Source organism: Syngnathoides biaculeatus, chromosome 18, assembly GCF_019802595.1.
Source record: "Syngnathoides biaculeatus isolate LvHL_M chromosome 18, ASM1980259v1, whole genome shotgun sequence".
Taxonomy (NCBI): Eukaryota; Metazoa; Chordata; class Actinopteri; order Syngnathiformes; family Syngnathidae; genus Syngnathoides; species Syngnathoides biaculeatus.
In genome coordinates, this window is record NC_084657.1 from 17,736,894 (window position 1) to 17,760,409 (window position 23,516).

The following is a 23,516-nucleotide window of genomic DNA, read 5'->3' on the forward strand; positions in this document are numbered from 1 at the left end:
CGTGGGTCTCAACAATGGAATCTGGTAGAGCTTGCCCAACATCTACCAACCCCAGACAGCTAAATTTAAGGTTACCTGAATTCTATAGTAAATATAGACAATAATGAAAAATGTATGCTGGAAGCCACATAAAATTGAGCATCTTTGTTGTTAAGTTATTACTGTGTGCTTCAACTGCACTAACTGGCAAGGGTCCACCATATTTTCGCATATTTTCTCTGCTCTCTTCTGTGTTGGTACTGTTTAAACAGAACAGTGTCACAACAAGAAAAAAAAACAAGGTGAAACATGCCAGCTTCTAAAAGGTAGCTTTTAAAGGGACCCTATGCTTCATTGTATCCTTATTGATGAATGTACCGATTCTAAAGCATATTAAAGCAACATTGCAGTGCAATTAAACCGCAATAAAATTATAATTCGCAATTGTTTATTAACAACTCAAAAATAGAAGGTCAGGCGGATCTTCTTCCTTCAAAAACATCTGTTACGTGTGATGAAACAAGCATCATCATGCGCTGACATCAGGAAGGGAGTGACATATCCAGTCAGGAAAAGAACGTTGACACGCTACGGGGTGTAACGGTTCACAGCCTTCTCTCACTGTGTTGGATGGCCTTGTGTGCCAGGCTTGAGTTGTTCTTCTCCCTGAGGCTCCACTCACTCCTGCAAACATGACACTGGTTTACTTGGAAATGGTCTAAACTTTACTTTGTTTGGAAATGAAAAAAAAAAAAGAGATGGAAACGATGCAAATATGTGCTTTGACCAACCAGCAGATGTCGCTTGTTAGTATATATGGACAGTATCAAGAAATTACTTTGTATTTTTATAAATCTTAATTTAAAATTGCTTCCCCCTGTTTGTCTATCAGCTGCTCTTCCTGCCCCTCCCTTTTCATCCTCTACAATGTGATGCAGGAAATTCTTTTTCCCGACTTTCCATTGGGCTTTGAGGAACACCTGACAACAATCTGAATACTGTCAGTAAGTTGCTCCATGTTGCTGTGTTGTGTGTATAATTTCATTGGAGACTCTAAATTACTGTAAGTGGGATTGTGAGTGCGAATGATTGTTTGTCTATGTGCCCTATGATTGGCCGGCAACCAGTTCAGGGTTTACCCCACCTCCTGCCCGAAGATAGCTGGGAGAGGCTCCAGCACTCCCATGATCCTCAGTGGTGGTGTCGTGGTACACTTGCCTGACTTTTGTGCGGGCAGTGAGCATTGAGTTCCCACTCAGTGACAATTTGAATGTGAGTGGAAATGTTTGTCTGTATCTATAAGTGCCCAGTGACTGACTGGTGACCGGAGGGGGGGGGGGGGGGCGGGGGGGTGCACGATACATGAGAAATTACAATAAATCAATTTCTTCCCATTTCTACTTACAATGGCTTGCAAAGGGAGGGCAAAGGTGGCGATGGTCCCAGAAATGCAACTCAGGGGTGGCATCTAAGCGAAATTGGGTGCACATTAAAAGCGTCCTTTCCCCTGTTCCAGAATGTATTTTGATCAGTAAATACTTCTGTCAGAACCCACCCGGTTTTCACCAACCCCAGGCAGCAACACACCTTTTCAGGTGAATCAATTCGACCAGCGGTAGACCAGATTTTCAATGGTATATTGACTTAATACGATAAAACGGCTGTCATTAAAAGCGTACTTCCCCCTGTTGCAGAATGTATTTTGATCGGTAAATCCTTCTGTCAGAACCCACCCGGTTTAAACCAACCCCAGGCAGCAACATACCTTTTCAGGTGAATCAATTCGACCAGCGGTAGACCAGATTTTCAATGGTATATTGACTTAATACGATAAAACTGCTGTCTGTGGAGATGTTGTTTACTCAAAGAATCAGCAAGAGCCCAGGCTGCTCCAAATAACAGAAGGATGCATTCAGTCTATCATGATGTATTCACTTTAGCATGCCCTTGGGTAAGATCATAAAGACAGAACTGCATGGCTTTCTTTTCTCATCCGCTTTGATCTGTGAGCTGTCCCAAAATACCAACAAGACTGCAAATACACATTTATAACGTGCACGCGCGCACACGCACACACACACACACACACACACACACACACACACACCACACACACACACGCAGACATACGCACACACAAACTCAAACGCATGCACTCACATCTCCCAGGTTTGGCATGCAATTAAGAACTTGTAACCCTGGGGTATCTTTCCTCTTCGGAGGAGGGGGTAACCTGAGGCAGGCTCAATGTGTCCTGAGCGCTGCAGCACAACAATGATGAGGCGTCACCACATACAGGGATACACAAGGAGACAGCTGCCACCAGTAGAAGCAGTCTACTGTGACAGTGTCATGCACGGCCCTCCCAGACATGCACGTATATGCGTCATACACACTTGCATAACGCTGCGACATGACAGCGTGCTTGTGTATTCTCATCATGTATGATCTCAGGCTGATACCTTAAGTAGACGTAGGCATGCAAGGGAAGGAACATGAGGATTTAACAGAAGACCCACTGAAGGGAAGTGGGAGATGGAGAAAGTCTTCTAAATAAGACAGAGTTTTTCCTTAATGTTCTTGTTTTTCATTGTTTGCAGATGTTTTGGACAAGTCTGTACCACACTTGCGGATAGAATTTTAGGAAGTCTATTTTCTACTGTGACAAAAGACCATCGCATGGCAGTATAGCCAAAAATGTTCCCATAGCCAAACTCCAACTTTGTGTAGAAACTTTTTGTCAATGAAATAGAAAATTGGAATGAAATTGAATTGAGATTGGTTATTGGATGAACACGAACGTTTCCACAACCCTGTTTTTCTTTTGTAACTTTCAGTTAACTGAGTTACATTTGTTAAGCTTTTCCTGAAGAGCAAACCTGATTTATACCAAACGGGGGTCACCAACTTGGTGCACACAGGCACATGAGAGGCCAACTGGGCTTGTTCTAAAAATATTTGTTTTAGTCAGTACCGAAGAGGTAGCTTTCAATTTAAAAAAGGACTGGCGACCCTGATAGAAAGTGACCTCACCTTTTTGGATGAGCCCTTCCCAGTTCCATTGCAGACCACATGTTGACAAACAATCCCTCAGGCTCTATTTGCACCAAGAGAACAATTTAGTCTTCAAATATCCTAACCTGCATATTTTTTTAGAATGAGAGTGGAATTCACACAAGTTCCACGCAGATAGCACCAATTCCAAACCTGGGTCTTCTTAGCCAGGAACCAAGAACACACACACAATACACAGACACAACGTTGTCTGAATTAGTATAAGCATAGACAATTTGGCCCTATTCTTCCACAAAAAAAGCAATTTTGTCATTCATCTTCATTGTTGTGAAAAAAAAAAAAAAATATCCACATACACTCAGCAGTTATAAAGCTTGTATTTCAAAGCAAAGGTTGCAAAATCTTGTTGAAAGCTGTCAATTTAAATATCAATTAGTACTTTACCCAGAAGGGTTTTCATTGTCCTCAAAGAGTGACTCAAGTAATTCTTCAAAAAAAGAAACAAAAAATAAAGCGGCTTGTGGCAAGCGATGGCAAAGTTCTTGAAACAATGAAGCGAGCTGACAGTGAGTAATGGTGGAAGCAATGTAATAAAGGTCAGCAAGACACAGTGCGGAACACTTCCTACATACACTTTTATGTGAATTAATTTGAATGTTTTTGCCTTGCTGCTTGAAGGACAAAAGTACCCCCCCATCCCCTCCGCTGCCAGTCGTGTATTCTCATTAGCGCTGGGAACAAAGGGCATGTTGTAAAAGCTGTTTTTATTAGAATGAAAAAAGAGCAGATGTAATCCCGGATGACATTTTTGGTAGAATTTCTTATACATTAAGAATCGAGTTGAGAAAACCCATTGTAGGAAGAGAACACCATCTTGGACAAAAAAATGTTGACGTATTGACTATTGCTACGGTGTGCACTATGGCAATGATTCCACTGGTTCAATATGCTTAGCCATTCTATAATGAGCCTTCCCTTACTTCATTTTAAAGGCCTGCATCACTAATTCTTTGACCGGTAATGGTACACTTAAGAACACCTTTATAATAGCCTCTCTGCTGTGACTGTCTTTATTTAATGATGACAGCATGCACTCAGCTAAGCACAATCCGATTGATCTATAATATATACAAGGCTTAACAAATGTAGTAGACCACCACCTAGTTAAAGCCGGGGTTCAATTGCCGGCTCCGCCTGTTTGGAGTTTGCACATTTTCCAACTGCCTGTGTGGGTTTTATTCAGGCACTTTGGTTTCATCCCACATTCCAAATAATGCATTAGTTGGAGATTCTAAATTGTCCTTAGGTGTGATTGCAAGTGTTCGTGTGTATCCTGCCCTTTCCCCGAAGACAGCTGGGATAGCCCTTGTAAATATGAGCAGCTCAGATAATGGATGATTAAATGTGGTACAAGGACACTCCAGCATAATGTCTCTGTGTGGAAGAGCACTTTGACCTCTTGACCGGTATGCAAACAGACATTAGTCGCTACCCTTATTAAATACAGAATGAGCTGGTGAAAACCACTGGCGACTTAAATGTCCGCCGACTTTAAGTATCTATCCTCACCAACCATCATTCGTGCGACTCCACCCAAACGCACCATGGGCCACAGCATGATTCGGCCCTCCTCCATTATGTACGAAGTTGGGTGCCTTCCTTTGCATCAGTGGTTGTCTTGCATATTTGAAACATGCAGATAGCTAGCTAGCTAGAAAAGGCAGAGTTGCGCAATAACGGAAAGCTGTTGGTGGAATGAAGCCGCTGAGTTCTTAGTCAGTGGGGGAGGGGCGACTCATGCTCAACATCATCTGTCATTGGGTGCCATTTTAGCCACAACCCCTAAAAAACAGATTTGAAAAGAAATGGAAAATCCATTTTGTTACACTTCCGTAAACAAATTGGAAAGGGACCACTTTTTCCTGCTAAATTGACATTTGGAAATATTGTCTGGAAAAAAAACCCATACATTTTCTAAAGGACAACTATGGTAGCAATCCATAAAATGCCATTATAAAATGTGTTTTCCTTGGATATTTGACTACTGATAATCATTATTAGTATAGTGGACTTACTGTAGGTGGTCAACACGGGACAGTAACGATAACATTACCATTTTGATTGCCTCTCTTGAACCCACTCCATTTACAAACTGCTAAAGTGGGTTCATAGTTAAGACGGGGCTCATGTGGGAATATTGAGATGATCTTAGATCAGATTTGCATCATGACTTCCTGTTGTGAGTCATGAACCTGCACATATATACAGTAATTGTCTCTGTACATAAGAATGAGGATGCCAGTTATAAATATAATACATTGCCTTCTGTTACATCCATGAAAAAGTATTGGTATTTGCGATTTATGGATGATTGTTATTTTCCATTTTCCATTGTCATCTTATGATAATATTTTGGCCCCTTGCAATGGGCCAACTCTTCATACAACAAGTGAGTGGTATTGTGCCATTGCTCATTTAATCTGGGTCAACTGGAAGGGGAATTATAATGTGCCACCAATTTGAGTTTTGCAACCTAGTATAATTTGTGTTTCAGTCGATGTTTTCATATTAAAGGTGTTCGAACTGTGCATTGTTTCAGTTAGGAAGATATTATTGTTAGGAGTTTAAAGCAACATTATCCTTTATTTTCCATCGTGGAAACATCGCTGATGGTGGAGGTGTGCCAGATGCAGTATGCTGTATTTATCATGACTGGTTTATTAGTCATGTGTAAAGCTAATGTGGTGGTCTCATTTCATTTGGGAATGACCCAAATTTGGGACTGATTTGGCACATGTTCCCCAGTGCTTCAAAGCACAAAGCACAGATGAACCAAATCTTCAATTTCCTGCTGGCATTATTGGCCCACCAGAAAGGTGGAAGAAGGGTCAAGCACACAGACAAAAGCTGGAATAGTTATCACAAAGTCGCAATAAGGGCTGGTGGTGGTACTAGCTTTTTGGTAATCCAGTTTTAGGGTGAAGTAAAGGTATCAATTTAAAGGTGCACTTATAAGATACACTAAATGTGTATTAATTTTCATCTTATGTATGCTTGCTCTAGTGAACAAGCAGAGGGTTTAAAAGCTCCATTTCCACATATGTAGCGGTAGAGTTTGATTCAGTTTGGAACCGTACAAAAATGTTCAGTATTTCCATTGTACTGTATACGGACCCAAAAGACGTCACTCATGGTCTATGTTTTGATTTGCATTTGGTTTTGTTCTATCTTTTGCATGTTTAGTGTTTTTCATGTCTTGCATGCTCATTTATTTGTGTCCACCTGTTCCTGTTAAACCTCTAACTTGTTTCGCCCAATCGGCTCCCTCCAGCCACTCATGGGTTGTCAAAGTGTTCCTTAATGCTCGTGAATCTGTGTCTATTTAGCTCTCAGGTTTCTTTCAGTTCTTGTCGGTCCATTGTTCATGTCAGTGATAATGTCAATGTCCTTGCCCATGTCATTCATTGTTCTTGTCAGTTTCTCTGTCTCTCTATGCCACATCATGTCTTGTTTCCAGTTTAGCTTGATGTAATTTTTTCTTTGTTACTTTGGTATTTGGTTGTGTGGTTTTATTTAGTTTACCTTTGATGGACATTACTGCCTTGCCTCACTGCTTCCCTGCACTTGGGTCGTCCACGTTTTGCCGTGCCTTCCTCACCTTTACAAACCCTAACTGTCACAACTCAAATGATGCTACTTTCCAAAATCCTTTCGGTATGGTGCTGAAGTAGTACAGTGCAAAATATTCAGCATCTTTCCAATGATATTCGTCTCATTTCTAGTCAACACTAATGCAATCTAGAAAGAAACTTATCACTTATTTTACTGTCATTTTTACTTCAAATAGTGTGTAGAAAATCAATATTTTTTTCTTTTTACAATGGAGGATTTATTGACTTATTTCAAGTTTGGATTACAGCAGGCCTTTTCAAGATTTAACTGTAACATGGACAACTTAATTGGACTGTACCTTGACCCTTAACTTTAGTTTCATAACGAACAGCAGAACTTGACCTTGATCTTGAGTGGCAAGGGTACACTCAAAACCAAGTAAGTAGATAAATCACAATGGGATCCACTGTGGTTTTCTATGACCATGTTTTTTTCTTTTTTTTTTTTTACAACTTAAGAATGTTCATAAAATGTGTGGTTGGTTTAGACAGCTTGGAGAGAAATATGTTTCATCATAAAACCATAATGAGGCATTAGAATGATTAAAGTGCGTTCCACTAGACTGAGGCGAAGGTTGCCTAATTGCATGTTATGTCTTCGCATCTCATCCCATCCTCGATGCACAAGTGAGCAGATGAATATGTGCCACGCTGAATTCTTTACAGATGATTTCTCTCATTAATTTGCAGTCTGCAGATGCTGTTAATTCATCACAGTCCTAACCTCCTGCTGTCGCAGCTGCTGGAGGTGGGGACGCTTGTGCGTGTGTGTGAATGTAAACACTCGGCCTACGCGGGGATGTGTTGCTTGCGGATGTTTGCGGTAACGATGTGATTGTGTGCATCCTGTGCCGGCGCAGTGTTGTGCAGGAACAAAAGGCGCAGGTGGCGCTTGAAGTGCACAGTCGGTTTGAACTCATCAACGCTGTCAGATGTGACCAGAAAGAGCCTCCCGTACAGACTCTAAACCTGGACACACACTATGAATGAAGCCAATTTCAAATAAGATTCATAGTCGACTCATTTTTGAAGGCAGACTGATGTTAAGTCTTGTCGGCTATCATTAACCATATCGTTAACTGGAGAAATATGAAGGGGTTGGCCATTCCCAAATGACGATTCAATGAATTTCTGGCGTGTCAGAAACTTGCTCTTCCCCATCAGGGATCTTGCAGAGTTGAAGCAATGTTGTGATAAAATTTCCCATTCTTCAGGCAGTTTACTCCTTACCACACCTGTGCTGATGAACAGTATATTGAATCTTCTATTGCTAATTTTCTGTAGTGGTTAGCGTGTCTACCTCACAGTGAAGAGATTCTTTAAATATCGGCTTAGGCGTTCTTTCTTTCGACTTTCACAAAATCAAAAGTGTTTTAAGTTGCAACTTGACGTAATTTCATGGAAACCTTCTACGCTGAAACCAGGGGGCCTAACAGGACCTAAAACTTGCAAAAAAAAAAAAAAAAAATCATCGTATAGGTGATTCGTTGTCGTCAATTTTCAATGCATTCCCCTGTTTTGAAATTCACATTTTGAGAATTTCTTGATATGGCTGTGGTCCTTGGTGTGGATTGGGAGGGTTTCTAAGATCTAAAATGTCCGGCATTAGCTTCCTCATTTGTGACCTAAAAGTCATAAATTGCGTGAATGTTGTATGTCTGTAAATAGAAACAACAACAAGCAGCTAATCGTAAGTGAGAAAATTAAATAGAAAACATGTTAGTCTCCTCCAATGTTATATTTTGCAATGATCACTTGATTTCCTAAAAGCAGTTTCTTAACATTAACACATATGTCTTCAGCCCATAGTTATCATAATTGTCACTGCATATACAAAACATCCGGCAAATAGTTTCCCACTTTGGTCACGAGATGTTCTGCATAAAGCCCCTCTTAGGCGGCAACAGCAAAAAGGTGACACATTGCTACTTTTTTAAAATGAAGACAATTTGTCTAGTTTTGATTAAACCACTCATATCGCAGCGCTGCTGTCTTTAAAAAGCTCACAGTTTTATTTTTGTTTCTGGCCCATCTTAATCTTGCTGCTTGGTGTTGCTTCAATATCATTAAATGATGTTCATTAGCTGACCTCAATACTACTTCAATCATATCAAAATACAAATGCATCAATATACCAAGCTTATCTTGTCAAGAGTCTAAAAATGATATGCCTTAACCAAAAGTCCAATATGATAAGACATGATACTGTAACGTGCATTGGGTTATAATAAATGTATTTGGACGTTTACTGTTACATACTGTGAAATAGGTTACACATGGTGTAGAAATGAAGTTATGAGAGAACTACCATATCGACAAGTGAAAATGCATTGTATCCAACTGACCTCAAAACTGGAAGGTTTAGAGGTCAGTTTTGAGGAGTTATTCATATAGATAATTGATTGGCCATGTTGATCGAGCTAAGGTGTTAATTAGGTTTTACTTAATTTCCCCTAATTGACTGAAGTAGAGGGCTCAGCGGTGGCTCACAGACAGTCCTTGTTAGACATAATTGCCTCGAGTGAAGCTTTGTTCGCAAGCCTCCTCTGAAAGTGACTGTACTCTCCAAGCTTGTTTACTTGAGCGATGGGCACTGGTGGGTCGGATCTCTTCATTATCGCAATCAGCGTGGACTATGATCGCAATCAAACGACGCAGCACGAGCTCAGGAAACTATGTCAGGACATATGTAAATATGCATAATCACAATACCTGTCCTGGCTGTAATAGCTTTTGGTCCATTGTGGAAATAAATAGCCACTGCCGTTAGAAACAATGACAGACAAAGGATCAATTTGTGGTTTCGTATCACAGCGTGAGATGATGTTTCTTTGTTTAAAAAAAATATATATATCCATCATGATCTGAAACTAGCTTGAGCAGTCTCTCTTTCTCCCTCTTTTTTTCCAGACTTAAAGTCTAATGAGATTCCTGCAAGAGTCCCGCAACATTTGCAGGGGATACTTGTCTAGCTTGATATCATGCATGACCCATTTGAGGCTTGGATTTTGTCCGATTGAATTAAGGTTTTATGCAAACCTGAAGGCTTTTAAGGTTCAACTGATTTGGGCATCACGGTTATACTACAGTATTATTATTTTCTGAATGTGACATTTTAATGCTTTGTCTATTGGAATTGACCATGTGACCTTATGGAGCTGCGTTTTTGTGAAACTCACGTTTAATTGACTCTAAGCATTACCCACCATTGCATTTGGGATATTTTTAAAGGTTTTTTCGAGTCTAGTTACCGCTGAAAAATGTCGTTTTAAGTAAGAACCATATTTTTACAGCACCAGGAATTGACACTGAGAATATTTATTCCACAAACAGTGAGTGAACTTTGATCAGCTTGACTCGGAAGTTGATTTTTTTTAAATGTATGCATCCAACATGGGGCAGCCACCTTGTAATGGTTGAACATGCAGTGGAATCTATTGCAGTGAAGAGCACGTAGTGTGCATGTCAAATTTTTAGATCGAGTTAGTGGGTAAAGGTTTGTGCGCCCTAGCCTGCTGATACATCACTCATTACACAACACGGGAAATTAAGAAAGAAGTTATTCATCATTAATGACATATTAATTAAACTGTGGATTTAAAAATAGAAATGCAGATATTTCTCAACAATTTCGTCTCATATACATTGATAGTGACACAATATATTTATATCTTAAAAATGAATGGTGAAAACCTGTTTAACATTTTCATTGTATTAATAATATCTTTCTCTTCAAGGAAAATAATGTGGTGACAACCATGTGTGGAGGGGCGGGTGTTCAATTTCCTTCTATAAACTAGCCGCCACTGGTTCTTAGCGTATTGACATGTCACAAATAGCAATCATTAATGTCTCCACCAAGCAGGCATTCTGTTATTTCTCCATCATAGTTTTTCACACCAATTTCACAGAGCGTTGTTGTGCTCCCGTCTCTTGACGCGTACAAAATGGAAAAGTGACAAGAACTGCAGGAGACATCTTTACTCGAGTTTGCACACACTCGGAGACCGGTGTGTATGTGTGTCACCTGGCCGGCCAGGTTGTGCCATTTGAGCCCAGTCAGACCACTGACCTCATATGTCCTGTTCTGGGGAGGCTGAACAGCGGAGACCTGAACCTGTGGTTCAACCGCTTGGGTCCAACTGCCATGCCATATGGACCTGTATAAAAGGGACAGTTTGAAAAGAGTTAAGATCGATTTATACCTTGTCTTTACCTCATCACCAAACACAATGCTGCATTGTCACTGGGTTGTGATAACTAACTAGCTCAGAAAAAAATGTGCCAGTTTTACAAGTCAGACAAAAAAATCCATAAATAAGCTAATTTTAACAGCAAACATCCAGGGCTTTACTGTACTGTATTATTGTAACACACAATGTACCTCATTTAATTGCAATTAGGTGCATCATCCACGTAATGAAATTGTTTCTTTCGAGTTTGTTAAAAAAAAAAAAAATCTTTGTAAATGTAATTGTTTAAGATAGACACTTCCGATCACACAGCGTTTTCTGCTGAGCGAATTTAAATTGCGTTGTATAACTTATAGTCTCAAAGGCACTAACGTTTGGAGATTTACAGCATGTTGTAACGTAGACAGTTTACTTTGTGTGTCACAGATTGTCAAATGCTGTACAAGCTATTTACATTATTGGATATGTGTATTAGTTAGCAAAGGTCGAAAATGATATGAATCATTGTGATTTTCTAAAATACGATGCTAAATAGACAGGTCGCTATAGATAACTAGATCTTTGTTTACATGAGGAAATTAAATTCCCAGCATTATTCACTCATAAGCTTTTGTATTATTTATGTAGTATACAAACTAAGTACAACTATAAACAGAACAACACTGGGGGATTAAAATTAATTTAAATGTAGATGTTCCATGTCAAAATTACAAAGAAAATATGTAAATACAGTCATATTTGAACAATTGTGTATTGAGGTATGAATACAGACTGTATAGTGTATTGGACAAGTTTTTGCTGATAGACGTTGATGCGGTGTAACAGTACCTGCGGCAGCCTTTCAATCAAATGGTGACGGTTCAATTCCCTGAGTAAGAAAAACAAGTGAGTTGTGTCAGAAAGTGCATTCTGGGTGAAAACTACGCCAAACAACTCACGCAAGTAACTTGTTGTCCCGACACCTGATGGGACAAGCCGAAGCCAACTGGGTGACGCTTAAAATCCTGGCATCGCATTGTAATATACAACACATCATTTGAAAATTGATTCCAGCTGAGCACAAAGAAAATATAGTGACTCAACATTTGATCCTCGCTAGCTAAGCTGTCCCATTTCATTTGTCATTTGTTTTGTGCTTTCAACTGTCAGGAATGAAAATATGGAATTTTATTGTTGTTAACAGTCACATCCAGGCCATTTGAAATATGGTGGCCAGAAAATTAAACGTCCCATTTGGGGTCCCACACTATGCTGCATAATTGACTGCATAATCACAATACCTGTCCTGGCTGAAATAGCTTTTGGTCCATTGTGGAAATAAATAGCCACCTTTCAGCACATCATCCTCATACATGTTTTCATGTGTGTGTGTGTGTGTGTGCTTGTGTGTGTAAGGCCGAATGGCAAGAATGTTTTTTTCCAGATTGGGGCCCCATTCAGATTGCACGCCTGTTGGTCAAGGTAATAAATCTAGCTTTATTGCTTGTATTATACCTTATACAGAGTGTAAATTCCCAGGATGCAAAACATAGCATTTTTCATTGTGGCCACAGATTCAGCAGAGGATAGAAATTTTAAAAAGAAAACCCATGCATGTAAATCCAAGTCAGAGAAAATGCGACAGCACTCCTCCATACTCATTACCATTTGCCGTCTAGCAGGCAAAGGGATTTTGATTCTGATGTGCATCAGGTTTCCTTCTTTTATCTTTTCCTGTTGTTTTTTTTCCTTCTTGTCAATCTGACAAAACACAAGCGCGCCACCTCAGTCGATCCATGACAGCATCCCATTTTATAATTCTCAGAGGAGAGTTACAAGTTGCCACCGTTCATATATGAGAGAACATGCCAAGAGTACAGCTACATTCGTGGCAATCGTTTTCTTTTTTCTGAACAACTTGTCTAGTTGTTGACCGACATGCAGCTTTTTTTCCCTTCCACTTTGGAAGTCTGTTTCTTCATCTATGTGGATGCCTCTCTATACGCATGAAGATATGACACTCCTGTGAGTCTCCAGTTATCCAGTGTGTAGGCTGAGCTGCGTCATGTGGGAAAATTACAGTGCGAACCTCAAAGTCTGATGTAATCTGTTCAGTAAAACCTATTGAGGCTTCACTTATGAAAACATCGTTGTACATTTCTCCGTCAGAAATGCTAACGGTGAATTCATTTGTTCCATTCTTAAACTGTAACAACCCTAAAACTGTTAATGTTAATAATGACAATCTGACATTTATAGTAATAAATCAAAAAGTGAAATGCAGTAGTCTTTATTTATTATTGAAATTCATTTGTAACTATAACAACCACTCTGTGACAGTCTCTTTCACCTTAGTCACAAATGTGACATGGTTCAGCAACTGACTTTTTCTTTCTCCCGCCATTGATTCTGTCATTGATAATGTGAGGACGTAGTCAGTCACCATGCTTAAAGTGCGGGTGACATCCCTATAAACATTCTAAAATAGACATTGTAATGAAAAATACATATAACAGTATTCACTTCAATGTCTATACGAAAAAAAAAAGTGAGCGGAGAGCGCGTCATCCATGCACAAAGTTGCGCAATTGAGTGTCCCTTGACATCCAAGTGGTCGCCATATTAGTCGCGTCATCTGTCCTTGACGTCACTTCCGCTGTTGAAAACGCGCAGTGCCTGCTACTATGGAAGCCGAACAACAGAGATATTTGGATTTTTCCAACACCCCTTCTGACACGGAAGCTCTTTTTGAAAAGGACAACACCACACAACCAAGTAAAGTTACCGGGGCAATATTACACTATTGTTTCGAGCCCTCAGGGCAATATTACACTATAGTTTCGAGCCATATTCAGATGGTATGCCATCACGGCCAAACCGCATCCCGTCCGATCCACTTCCGCGACGGAGATGAGCCATCGCGGCTCATCACAGCCGGCCGGTGTGGCTTACGACGCAGCCAAGCGGTGCCGCTTTGTGTTCAAGGTCGAGCCGGCGCGCTTCATGCTTGCATGCGACTGAGTAACGCATTCTCGACTGGGTTCTTCAGAGCTGAGTTTCGGCGATATAAGGAAGGGGTGGAGCCGAGCTATGTTGCAGGCTGAGTGAGACATTGATGGCTGGGCGACGCGGACATCGACACATTTCATACGCGGATCTTTTGTTACGTTATGAGAAAGACCGATTACGTGTTCTGCCCTAAACTATTATTTTTTTTAGTAGCTGTATGCGCACATCAACACATTCCATACGCGGATCTTTTGCTACGTTATGAGAGAGACTGATTACTTGGTCCGCCCCAAACTATTATTTTTTTTTTGGAGCTGTATACACACGTACCTGTTATTTGGAACCCACGAAGCTCTCGTCCTCTCCACCCGTGCAATCCATTTTTCACAACGAACAGGGTCTCTTTCAAACTTATGAAGGGTAATTCCATTCTCCCGAGTGTTCAAGCAATGTCCAGCAATGCAATGAGCCGGCATTTTGGCTATCACGAAGGAACAATGAGCTACCTTCGCGGAGATAAAACTAATGGAAACAAACGATTCCACGAGGGGGTGCCACTGTCCTTTACATCACTTCCTGCTTCTTCTTGACAACAAATTCCTGAGAGGATTTTCATGGCGGTAGTTACACAAAGCTGTATACGTCAAAATCATGTTTTGTGGTGAAAAAACACATGGGACCATATTGGCTGTGGGGTTTTCATTAATATTATACCAAAAATCATCCGTTTGACGACACTTGAGCTTTAAGTGCTTGTCATGGTTGTGTGTTCAGTATATTGGAGGACATGTTGCACTACCAGTAGCATGTGCTTTTGCCATTACAGCTGAGTGAGAGCTTTCTGGAGGAAAAAAAATACCAAAAGGTTATTTGGAGGTCACTTTTTAGTGATCTGAAACGCCAGAGTGACTTACCCCTGAGATGTCTCATCTCCTATCTCTAGAAGAACTCACGAAGAGGAAGCTGAATTTAGCTCCAAAGCTGTTGAGGTGAGATTGCGTTCTTTGATGGACAACCCGTGTTACAGTATGTGCATGTGAGTCCCCTTGCTGAAACTCTGAGAGGCAATAAAGTGTGAAAGTTCACCACTGAGCCCAACATTTGGCCACACACAACTACTGTACATCTTCACTTGGGAGTGGAAATACGCTATACATATAAACTGAAGCTAATTCCCCGGTTCAGTCGTCTTGACAGCAAAATTACAAATCGACTCCCTGTAAAGGCATATGAGCGTCAACACAGCAAACATACTGGCGCACTTACTCAATAATACTGCTCGAGCCGTACAGCTCGTCTAGTGTATCCAATGATAAGCCATCGATAAATATGTCCAAAATATTCTTTTAGAACCGCAGAACATAATCACCATTTGTTTGCATCATTGACAACATGTCACAAGTTCAATATCCTTTGTGTCATTTAGAATTGCGATTGGAAGCCTCAAGTGGGATTGGGAACACAAGTCAGTCCGGTAATACCACTGAACAATAAGAAAAAAAAACCCAAGAATGATAGAATGTCCTGGGCGACACGTTAGAGCATGTGTAGAATGCTGGCCTGGGGTTGAAATCTTGGCCCACCTGTGTGGAGTTTGCATTTTCTCCCCGTGCCTGCGTGGGTTTTCTCCAGGTATTCGGGTCCCCCCCCCCACATCCCAAAAACATGCAACATTAATTGGATACTCTAAATGGCCTAAATGGTCTAAATGTGGAATACGAGGATTAATTCTGAATTATTTTGCATTCTGTCCAGGTTTTTGCTGTCAGAGGTGTACAACCCGTAATTCAATGTGAATATTGGTCTTGATCGATATGAGAAACAGGCAGAAGTGGACAACACAAGGTATTATGTCATATTTTATCCATTTTATTTAATATTTAGTGTGGGGTGTATTGGGGAAAACTAGTGTGTACAATGCAATGAAATGTTAACACAGGTTAATGTTGGTAGTGCATGGAAATTAGACTGCCTAAAAATACACACTTGGCGTTTGCATTATAAATTGCCTCAGTGCAAATGTGAGTGTTTTCTTTTTGCTTGGACTAGCAGTCCATTAGTGGAAAAACCCATTTCCATTACTGAACACACACATTTCTTCCTTCCGCCACTGTTTCGAAAATGAAACATTTAGGTGGATGGACCATCAGCAACATCATCAGATGCCCCATCTGTATTAATATTGCCCCATCTGTATTAATATTAGGACTATAAAGTCTCCTTGTAGGCTTTTTACTTCTCTCTCTCTCTCTCTCTCTATCTCTCTCTCTCTCTCTCTCTCTCTCTCACACACACACACACACCACACACACACACACACACACACACACATACGCGCATGACTACACACATACGCACACAGATCACATTCCCTCAAACATTTTATTCACACTGTCAATAAAAGCAATCATTGCAGCTGTCCTGTGGAATGACAAAAGGGTAGAACCTCCAACAGTACTAATCTTCTGCATCAGAACTTAAACGCCTACATGTATTTTGTTAAAGAAAAAAAAAACCCATCATTTAAATGAGTGTAAAACGAAAAATTAAATTGTCATCGAATTTCTATTGTCATAATGCACCAATATCTAAATTTTGGTATGCATTTTTTTTGGAATCCTTCTTGTGTTCCAGGAAGGACACATCCTGCTTCATCAAGTAATACTGTCTGCATAACACGTGCCGTTGTAATACGATTGGCTGCTGTAACCCGTAGAAGATGCCCTTCTGCGTCCTGACACGAAAAGAAGTATGTGATTTAAGTGTGGTGACGTTAATCTGAAGTTCACTAAACCTAAATCATCCTAAATGGTCTTAAAACCAGCCCAACCGCTAAACGTCACCGTAAAAAAAGTGGGATTCCATATAATAGAGTACGCAATGCGGTGCACAGGCTCCCTCTAGCGTTTGTGAAAGAATCACTGCCCAAGTACTGTTCAGTTGTATTTAGCTTCGAGTTTCTATACATCTGCATTTATTCTGTAAGAAATGGTGTAAAAAGTTTGAGAACCAATGATCTAAACCACCATTCCTGTCACGATCAGGTGTATCCCACAGAGAAAAGGACATCCTTCGATTGTGTATAGTACAACAAAAGCACAAGGCTCCAAAAAATAATTGCATTGCTAAAATCGGATTGTCATTGACTTTATGATAAAAAAAAATGTCAATGTCATCACATTAGAAGATAGAGATAGCATTTGTGGCCCATGATAAACCAGTAAGTATTTATTCTAACAAACGCAATTTAAATACAATTCAAATAAATGTACTCTGTGCAAATACCAAAAAAATCCCTGTGGCAGACAAACCAATATGAATCGACTGTTTGAAAATATCCATTAAAGTTGTAGAAGTTATAATTGCAACATATATACATTTTATTAGCAACTCTATATTCAATTTCATTTTCATGCCTGCCTACAACTATCAAACGCAAGAGTGTTGTGTCGATGTAATGGAAAGAGCCTGCTACATCCACAACGATAATAATGTCGTTTTTCTTTCGGCATGATGACGCAATATGCGGTTCCTAGTTGTACAAGGTGGTTCTCATTCTGTTGTAATTGCATCAACTGAAATCCAACCGTTTACTGCCACCGATGAATATATTTGTCAAGTACATTTTTCAACGGGTAAGCATGGAATGAAGGCATTCTTCATTATATATTTGTATATATATAGATATATATATATATCTATATATATATATTTTTTTTTTCCAACAAAATCTGTCTCTTGTTGATTAGCGTTACAGCTCAATTTCTCCACTTTCTGGTCAGAAATTGGTGTTTAGGTGAAACCAACCCATGTCGTTCTGCTGATTACTAGAGAATGGAAAAAAACTGCTTTTTTTTCTGCAACAGCAGTCAAAATGCGAAAAAAACAACTGGCCATATAGGCAACTATGCTTTAAAAAACAAATAAACAGTGCATTTGTGATCATGAGCAGTTCAATGTTAAGTATGTACTGAATGTGGGACAAGAGCTGCCTCGTCAGTAAGAAGACCTTGAATTCTGCATTCTGTGCGTCTGCTCCATCCAGATTCTGCTCCCCCGCTTCCTGATGTTTCCCAGTGCTCATTACAACAATATAAAAGATATTGTCACAACAGTTACTCATCATCAAAACGCAGTGAAATACAGACCTTCTTCCTCTTTTCAGGCATCGGTAACCAGAGCCTCTTAGGGGTATTAATCTTGCTGTAACTTTTAGTGTTTTATCTGCAGGATAACACTGAGTTTTAATTAGATTTGATTCCTGAAGGAACATTTTTCATAGGTTTCCCGCTCTATGACCTTATAGGGAACACGGGCCCAAATGGATGCTAATTACAGTTTAATTTTGAGTGCTTTTCCACCCCGCTGAGCCATGAACAAGATAACCTTCTGCCATTTTTTGTTTGCTTGTTGTTATTGTGACAACTGTTCCGTCTTTTCATCACAGAGAATAAAACTAAGAACGTAGCCTGCAGCAGTAATTGTGAAGAAGTGAAGTGAAGAATGAAAAGGACAAGCTTTATATTATTGCACCAAGTAGCTTCACTGGATTCATATTTATCAGTTTTATTTTTGTAACACAGGTCGTAGATCTCACCATTGGCAAAACAAAACAAAACAAAAAAAAAGGATGTCTTTCTTCAATTTAGATGCAGTTCTGATTTTGTTCCACTCATATACGGCATTGTGTCATTTAATAGAAAGCTAACAGTTGAATTTAGGCTGAATATATTTTCGGTGCCTAAACAAGCACATGTATTGTAACAGGAAGTACCTTCTTGTGCCGCATGTATTCTTACACTGCTGCACAAACTGTAGCTCATTGCGAGCCATTTGAAACATTGGGATCGTTGTAACCCGAAAACACTTGTACAGTATCACAATTGGAGGAAGCGCAGTGGGAAACTTTGCATCTGTAAATATTAATTTCCTTACCACTTTACCTTTTTAAATAGTACTGAATCATATTGTGGCTTGTCCTTTAAGTAATTGATTTTTATTGCACTTCAAATAATTGCTTTATATAATGGACTGAATGGAACACTGCAGGATTGATGAGGAGGGGAGGATGAAAAAGAAAAATGGAACAGCAATGTTGATAAAAGTTGTTATTTTAATATAACAAGTGCAAAACTACGATGCTTAAATTAAAATCCTGATGCAACCCTTCACTTTTTGTGTCATCAGTATACACAAAACACAGCGAACTCTCCAAAGCTAAATCCTGCAAAAGTGGGCACGATTTGGAGCTCAATGCAAATGTCATGGGAAAAGTACTGGTATTCCTCGAAAGTCCAACACAAGAGTCAAAACCATAACGGTGCGTGCCAGACTTTTTCCTCGGTGACCCACAAAGGATGAAGTATGTTCCTTTTCCTGTGGATTTTTGTTGTTTATGTGATAGCACCACAAATGAGTACGAGTCAGAATGAAGAGGAAAAGCTAAAAATATCCAAACATTTCCTTTCTTTTTTCTTTCTTTCTTTCTCTTCGTCCAATGTTTTCAGTGTAATTCGCTGTGCATTCAGGATGTGCTATTATGATTCTTCCACTCAGAGTGATCACGTGGCCCAGCGTGTTTATTTAATCTCCACAGATAAAGACACAAAAGGGCACATGTAGGCCCGTGGCATTTATGAAGCAGACACATACGAGACATGCGGTGTCTCTCCGGGAAGAGGATGACTTTGGCTGTGTCGCCGCTGTGCACCGGTGGTCCTGATCGTGGGCCCGATGTGTATTGCAGGCTTGTCATGACATGTGACACATCCGGGCGCAGCTTTGCCCCACAGGCCCGGCGTACATATAATAAACAGACGTGTTGTGAAGGGATGCCTTGAGCTAGGAAGTCTCTTCCGACGCCAGCCTGTTTGCTGTAACTCAAAGGATGACATACGAGGATAGCGCCAATGTTTTATTCATGTTTATTTCATCAAATCAGCCTTGTAAAGACGTTTGTCCAACAACAACAATGATGATGTACGTTTTAACATCACCTCACTGTGATCATTCTGCAATTCTGGGTACATTTTGCAATTTTATGTGTTTTATGGCCACAACAAAGCTTCCAAGCAGATCACATTAGCATGAATGCTGCCAGGTTGACGCTTTGTGTCTTTATTAGTGTGCATGAGCATACATATGTTGTTTTGGCTGCATTGAACGCCTCCCACTCTTTCTTTAGGATACAAGCCTCATGGAGGAGCTCTTATTCCATGCCATGTTTTGTTATTCTTTTCAGAAGGATTATTATATACCTGTGTATGTAAGTGAATTAACTATTTGGCTTGCATCAAGTCTTTTAGCAACAATAAGGCCAAGCTTTATTATCCAGTTTATATCTCAACAAGTTTTAACATTATTTGATTTGATATCGTTGTTAAAAATATAAGCAAGAATCAAGCACAATTGACAATCCAGTCCTATATTTCCAACCCCCAAAACTTAAAATAATCAAGTTCACAATTTTTAAAGTACCACTTGTTTATCCTTTTATTAGAGGCCAACACAGACTGAGAGTGAAGGTCAGCAGGCAGAAGGGACAATCTATCTCCATTTGTCAGATGGTGGTGTGCCCTGACAGGTGATAATTCATTTTGATAGTCACCACTAAACTCTTGTGCCACATCTGTACATATAATTTGAAAACAGCTAAGATAAAATTAAATCACAATCCATTTTAAAATGCTATTAATAATACAGGAGTGTTGTTTTGAATGTGATTATACCTGTATGTTTTAATCATGTATTTTACCTCAAGGTTTAAAATATATCTACTGTATATCTGTCTTCTTACTTATATCTGCTCCATATCTTCATTTCATTCATCTTTTTTCATATATTTATAAAGCATTTTGCGCCAAGACGAGCAGCCAGCTTTATGATAGTGTCTCCATCTAGGGCTGCATTGCAGATAGAAAATTCATATTCTAGGACTGAAGCTTGATCTCCCCTCTTTCTCTCTGCACAGTGACCTGAAGAGAAAGACATCTTGGGAGTCAGGCAGTGTAGCAAGCCATAGGATACATGTTTCTTCTTCCTATAATTGTCTGTAAAATTTCCCCCATTCGGTGTTGTGTGTTTCTCCAAATATAAGTGGGTGAAAATAAAAACAAACACACAGTAAATGGGTGGCTGATCAATGATACTCAATGTCAAGGCAAAACAGAACACGTGATGATGAAGCAGATGTTGACGTTTTGCTGTTTCTTAGGAGGCTAATTGCAGACCTGGGAGGGGGCTTTTGGCATGAAAGTGAGAACAGAATTAAAAAAAAAAAACAGCAGAGATGGAGGAGCAGAGGCATCAGGTGGGCACAGGGAGCTGTTTGAAGCCCAGCTCACTCCTGATAAGACTCACATAGGAAATTGCAATATGGAAACTCAAGTGGAATACTAAGAGACTCTCTCTGAATGTCTTTGGCTCTTTGCTTGTATTCAGTGGAACACACTATGCCACTGAAACCCTGAATTCATTGCGCACTGTAAATGCAACAACTGGTGGAAAGCTCCTAGTTACAAATGAGAACGTGCACAGAATACTGTGACTACAAGTAGATTTAAATAAACTCTCAAAATCTTTAATGATTTTGTTAACAAATTAAGTAATGCAGAAATGCCATAAAGCCTGTATCTATCATTGCCAATGTATTCTGCTAAATCATCGTTTGTCTAACAAGTAATTAAATATAATCTAAGTAGTTGTTGGATGATAGACAACTACACCATCTGGGTCAAGTTGAGGTACATCCAAATTCTGATTCACTTTTTAGTGTTTATCCTGTTCAGGGTCATAGGTGAGCTGGAAACATTCCATCTGACTTAAATGAGGAGCTCTGGACATGTCACCAGGCAATTCAAACAGACAAATAAGACAAATAACCATTCAACCTCATTTTCACACCTAGGAGTGCTTTTTTTTATGTCATTTGTTATTTAAACTCAAATGGCCCAGCATACATGTTTTGGGAAGAAACCTGGACAAAAGTCATTCATGGAGAAAATGTATAAAGTTTCGCTGTTGCCACCTTGGTACCATAAAGATATCCATCCATCCAACTTCTGAGCTCCTTATCAACAGGAGGGTTACTGGAGTGCTGGAGCCTATCCCAGCTATCTTCGGGCAGGAGGCAGGGTACACCCTGAACTGGTTGCCAGCCAATCGAAGATCACATGGAGAAAGACAACAGTCACACTAATAATCACACCTAGGGGCAATTTAGAGTGTCCAATTAATGCCTATTTTTGGGATGGGGGAGGAAACCGGAGTGCTTGGAGAAAACCCACGCAGGCAGAGGGAGAACATGCAAACTCCCCACAGTATTTGGACCCTGGTCCTCAGCACTGTGAGGCCAATGCTGTACAGTTGCACCACCACTCTGCCCCATAAATATATCCCTGATACTGAAAAGTTCTCTTCAACCCCTGGAATCAGGCATCATACCCCGGTTAAAAAAACAAAAAACAAAATTACATCCAGGCAAAGACCACAAATAGGAAACACGATCAATTCACAAAACTAGGAAAATATATTTAATACATTCACTTGCTTTGCAGATATTCCATGTGCCTGCAAGTCTTCTGGTGAGAAATTACAGAAAGGTGCAGAGTTTAATCAAAGCATCGCGAAGCTAGAGTAGCAAAGATGAAGCTAATCGTGGAGTTGCTGATGTTGCCCAATTAGTTGCAGTACTTATCCAGGACCAGCATGCTGCACGGCTGGTGACAGCACTGTTCTACAATGCCGTCACGCTTCATCATCATATCCATTTGTTTTTTGAAGGCATACCCCACAATCTCATTGATATCGCCTGTTGGTGGTGCCTCATCAGTTTTTGGTGGAATGATACCTGGAGAATGAGACAACATGTATTTGTTCTAAAAGTTATGGCAAAAAACAAACTTCAAAAGGCTATGTATTATCAAAAACATTGAGATCCAAAAGTTCAATTTTTGCAGCAATTTCTTACGTAGCACAGAGTCGAGATCTCTCCTTGAACTAGTGAAAAACCCTCTGTCTCCACAGACCATATTGAGGGCCTCAACGAGATGGGGGCCACAAAGATGTTGTGAAGAAAGAGCTCTGGAACATGGCCATGACATGACCAATAAGACCAGAACCGAGGCGGAATGAAGCCACAGTGGTGCCATGATGGAAAAGATCTATTCACACATACAAAAAAGTATGACAATTCCAGTTGTCATCAGTATGCTCTTCTCTGATGCTTTCCGCCTAATCCAAGCTAAAATGTAACAATCATTCACAAATTACCTGTACTATTGATTCACAAGCCTGCAGAACAAAATCTACATGTGAAAAATAAAATCTTACCTGATGGGTATGAGAAGAAGATAGAGAAGGACCTGTGTGACACAGGAGCAGGTGTTGAACTGCAGAAATCAAGACAGATCCAAGCTAGAGGTCTTCTGTCCATTAATACCCCCAGCATCGCCTAAACACTTACGTAGTATGTGCGCAAATGACGTCGGAGTCAAATTTTCCCATCAGCAAGCATTAAGTGACTGCTTTGGTCCAAATGACAGGATGGACTTGAAACCCTCTTTGCAGCATCAATTAGTAAAACAAACCATGTTTAATGAAGCAGCATGATACGATCGCCTCCTGTTCAAACACCTTGACAGTGTTCTCCACTCCTTCTGCTCAGCAAAAA

General features: G+C 40.0%; 1 protein-coding gene and 1 long non-coding RNA gene across 2 annotated transcripts; both read right to left on the minus strand.

The window, feature by feature from the left end:
- Positions 1-461: 461 nt before the first annotated feature.
- LOC133491453 (uncharacterized) lies at positions 462-1,861 on the minus strand. Its single transcript, XR_009792412.1, has 3 exons — positions 1,745-1,861; positions 1,385-1,447; positions 462-663 (listed from the first exon to the last, which is right to left on the minus strand). It is a non-coding gene; the product is annotated as an uncharacterized LOC133491453 (long non-coding RNA).
- Positions 1,862-22,350: 20,489 nt separating this feature from the next.
- On the minus strand, positions 22,351-23,277 carry LOC133491810 (insulin-like). Its single transcript, XM_061803430.1, has 3 exons — positions 23,177-23,277; positions 22,815-23,007; positions 22,351-22,694 (listed from the first exon to the last, which is right to left on the minus strand). The coding sequence occupies exons 2-3, from the start codon at positions 22,993-22,995 to the stop codon at positions 22,525-22,527; spliced, it is 351 nt and encodes a 116-aa protein (XP_061659414.1). The 5' UTR covers positions 22,996-23,007; positions 23,177-23,277; the 3' UTR covers positions 22,351-22,524.
- Between the last annotated feature and the right edge of the window lie 239 nt (positions 23,278-23,516).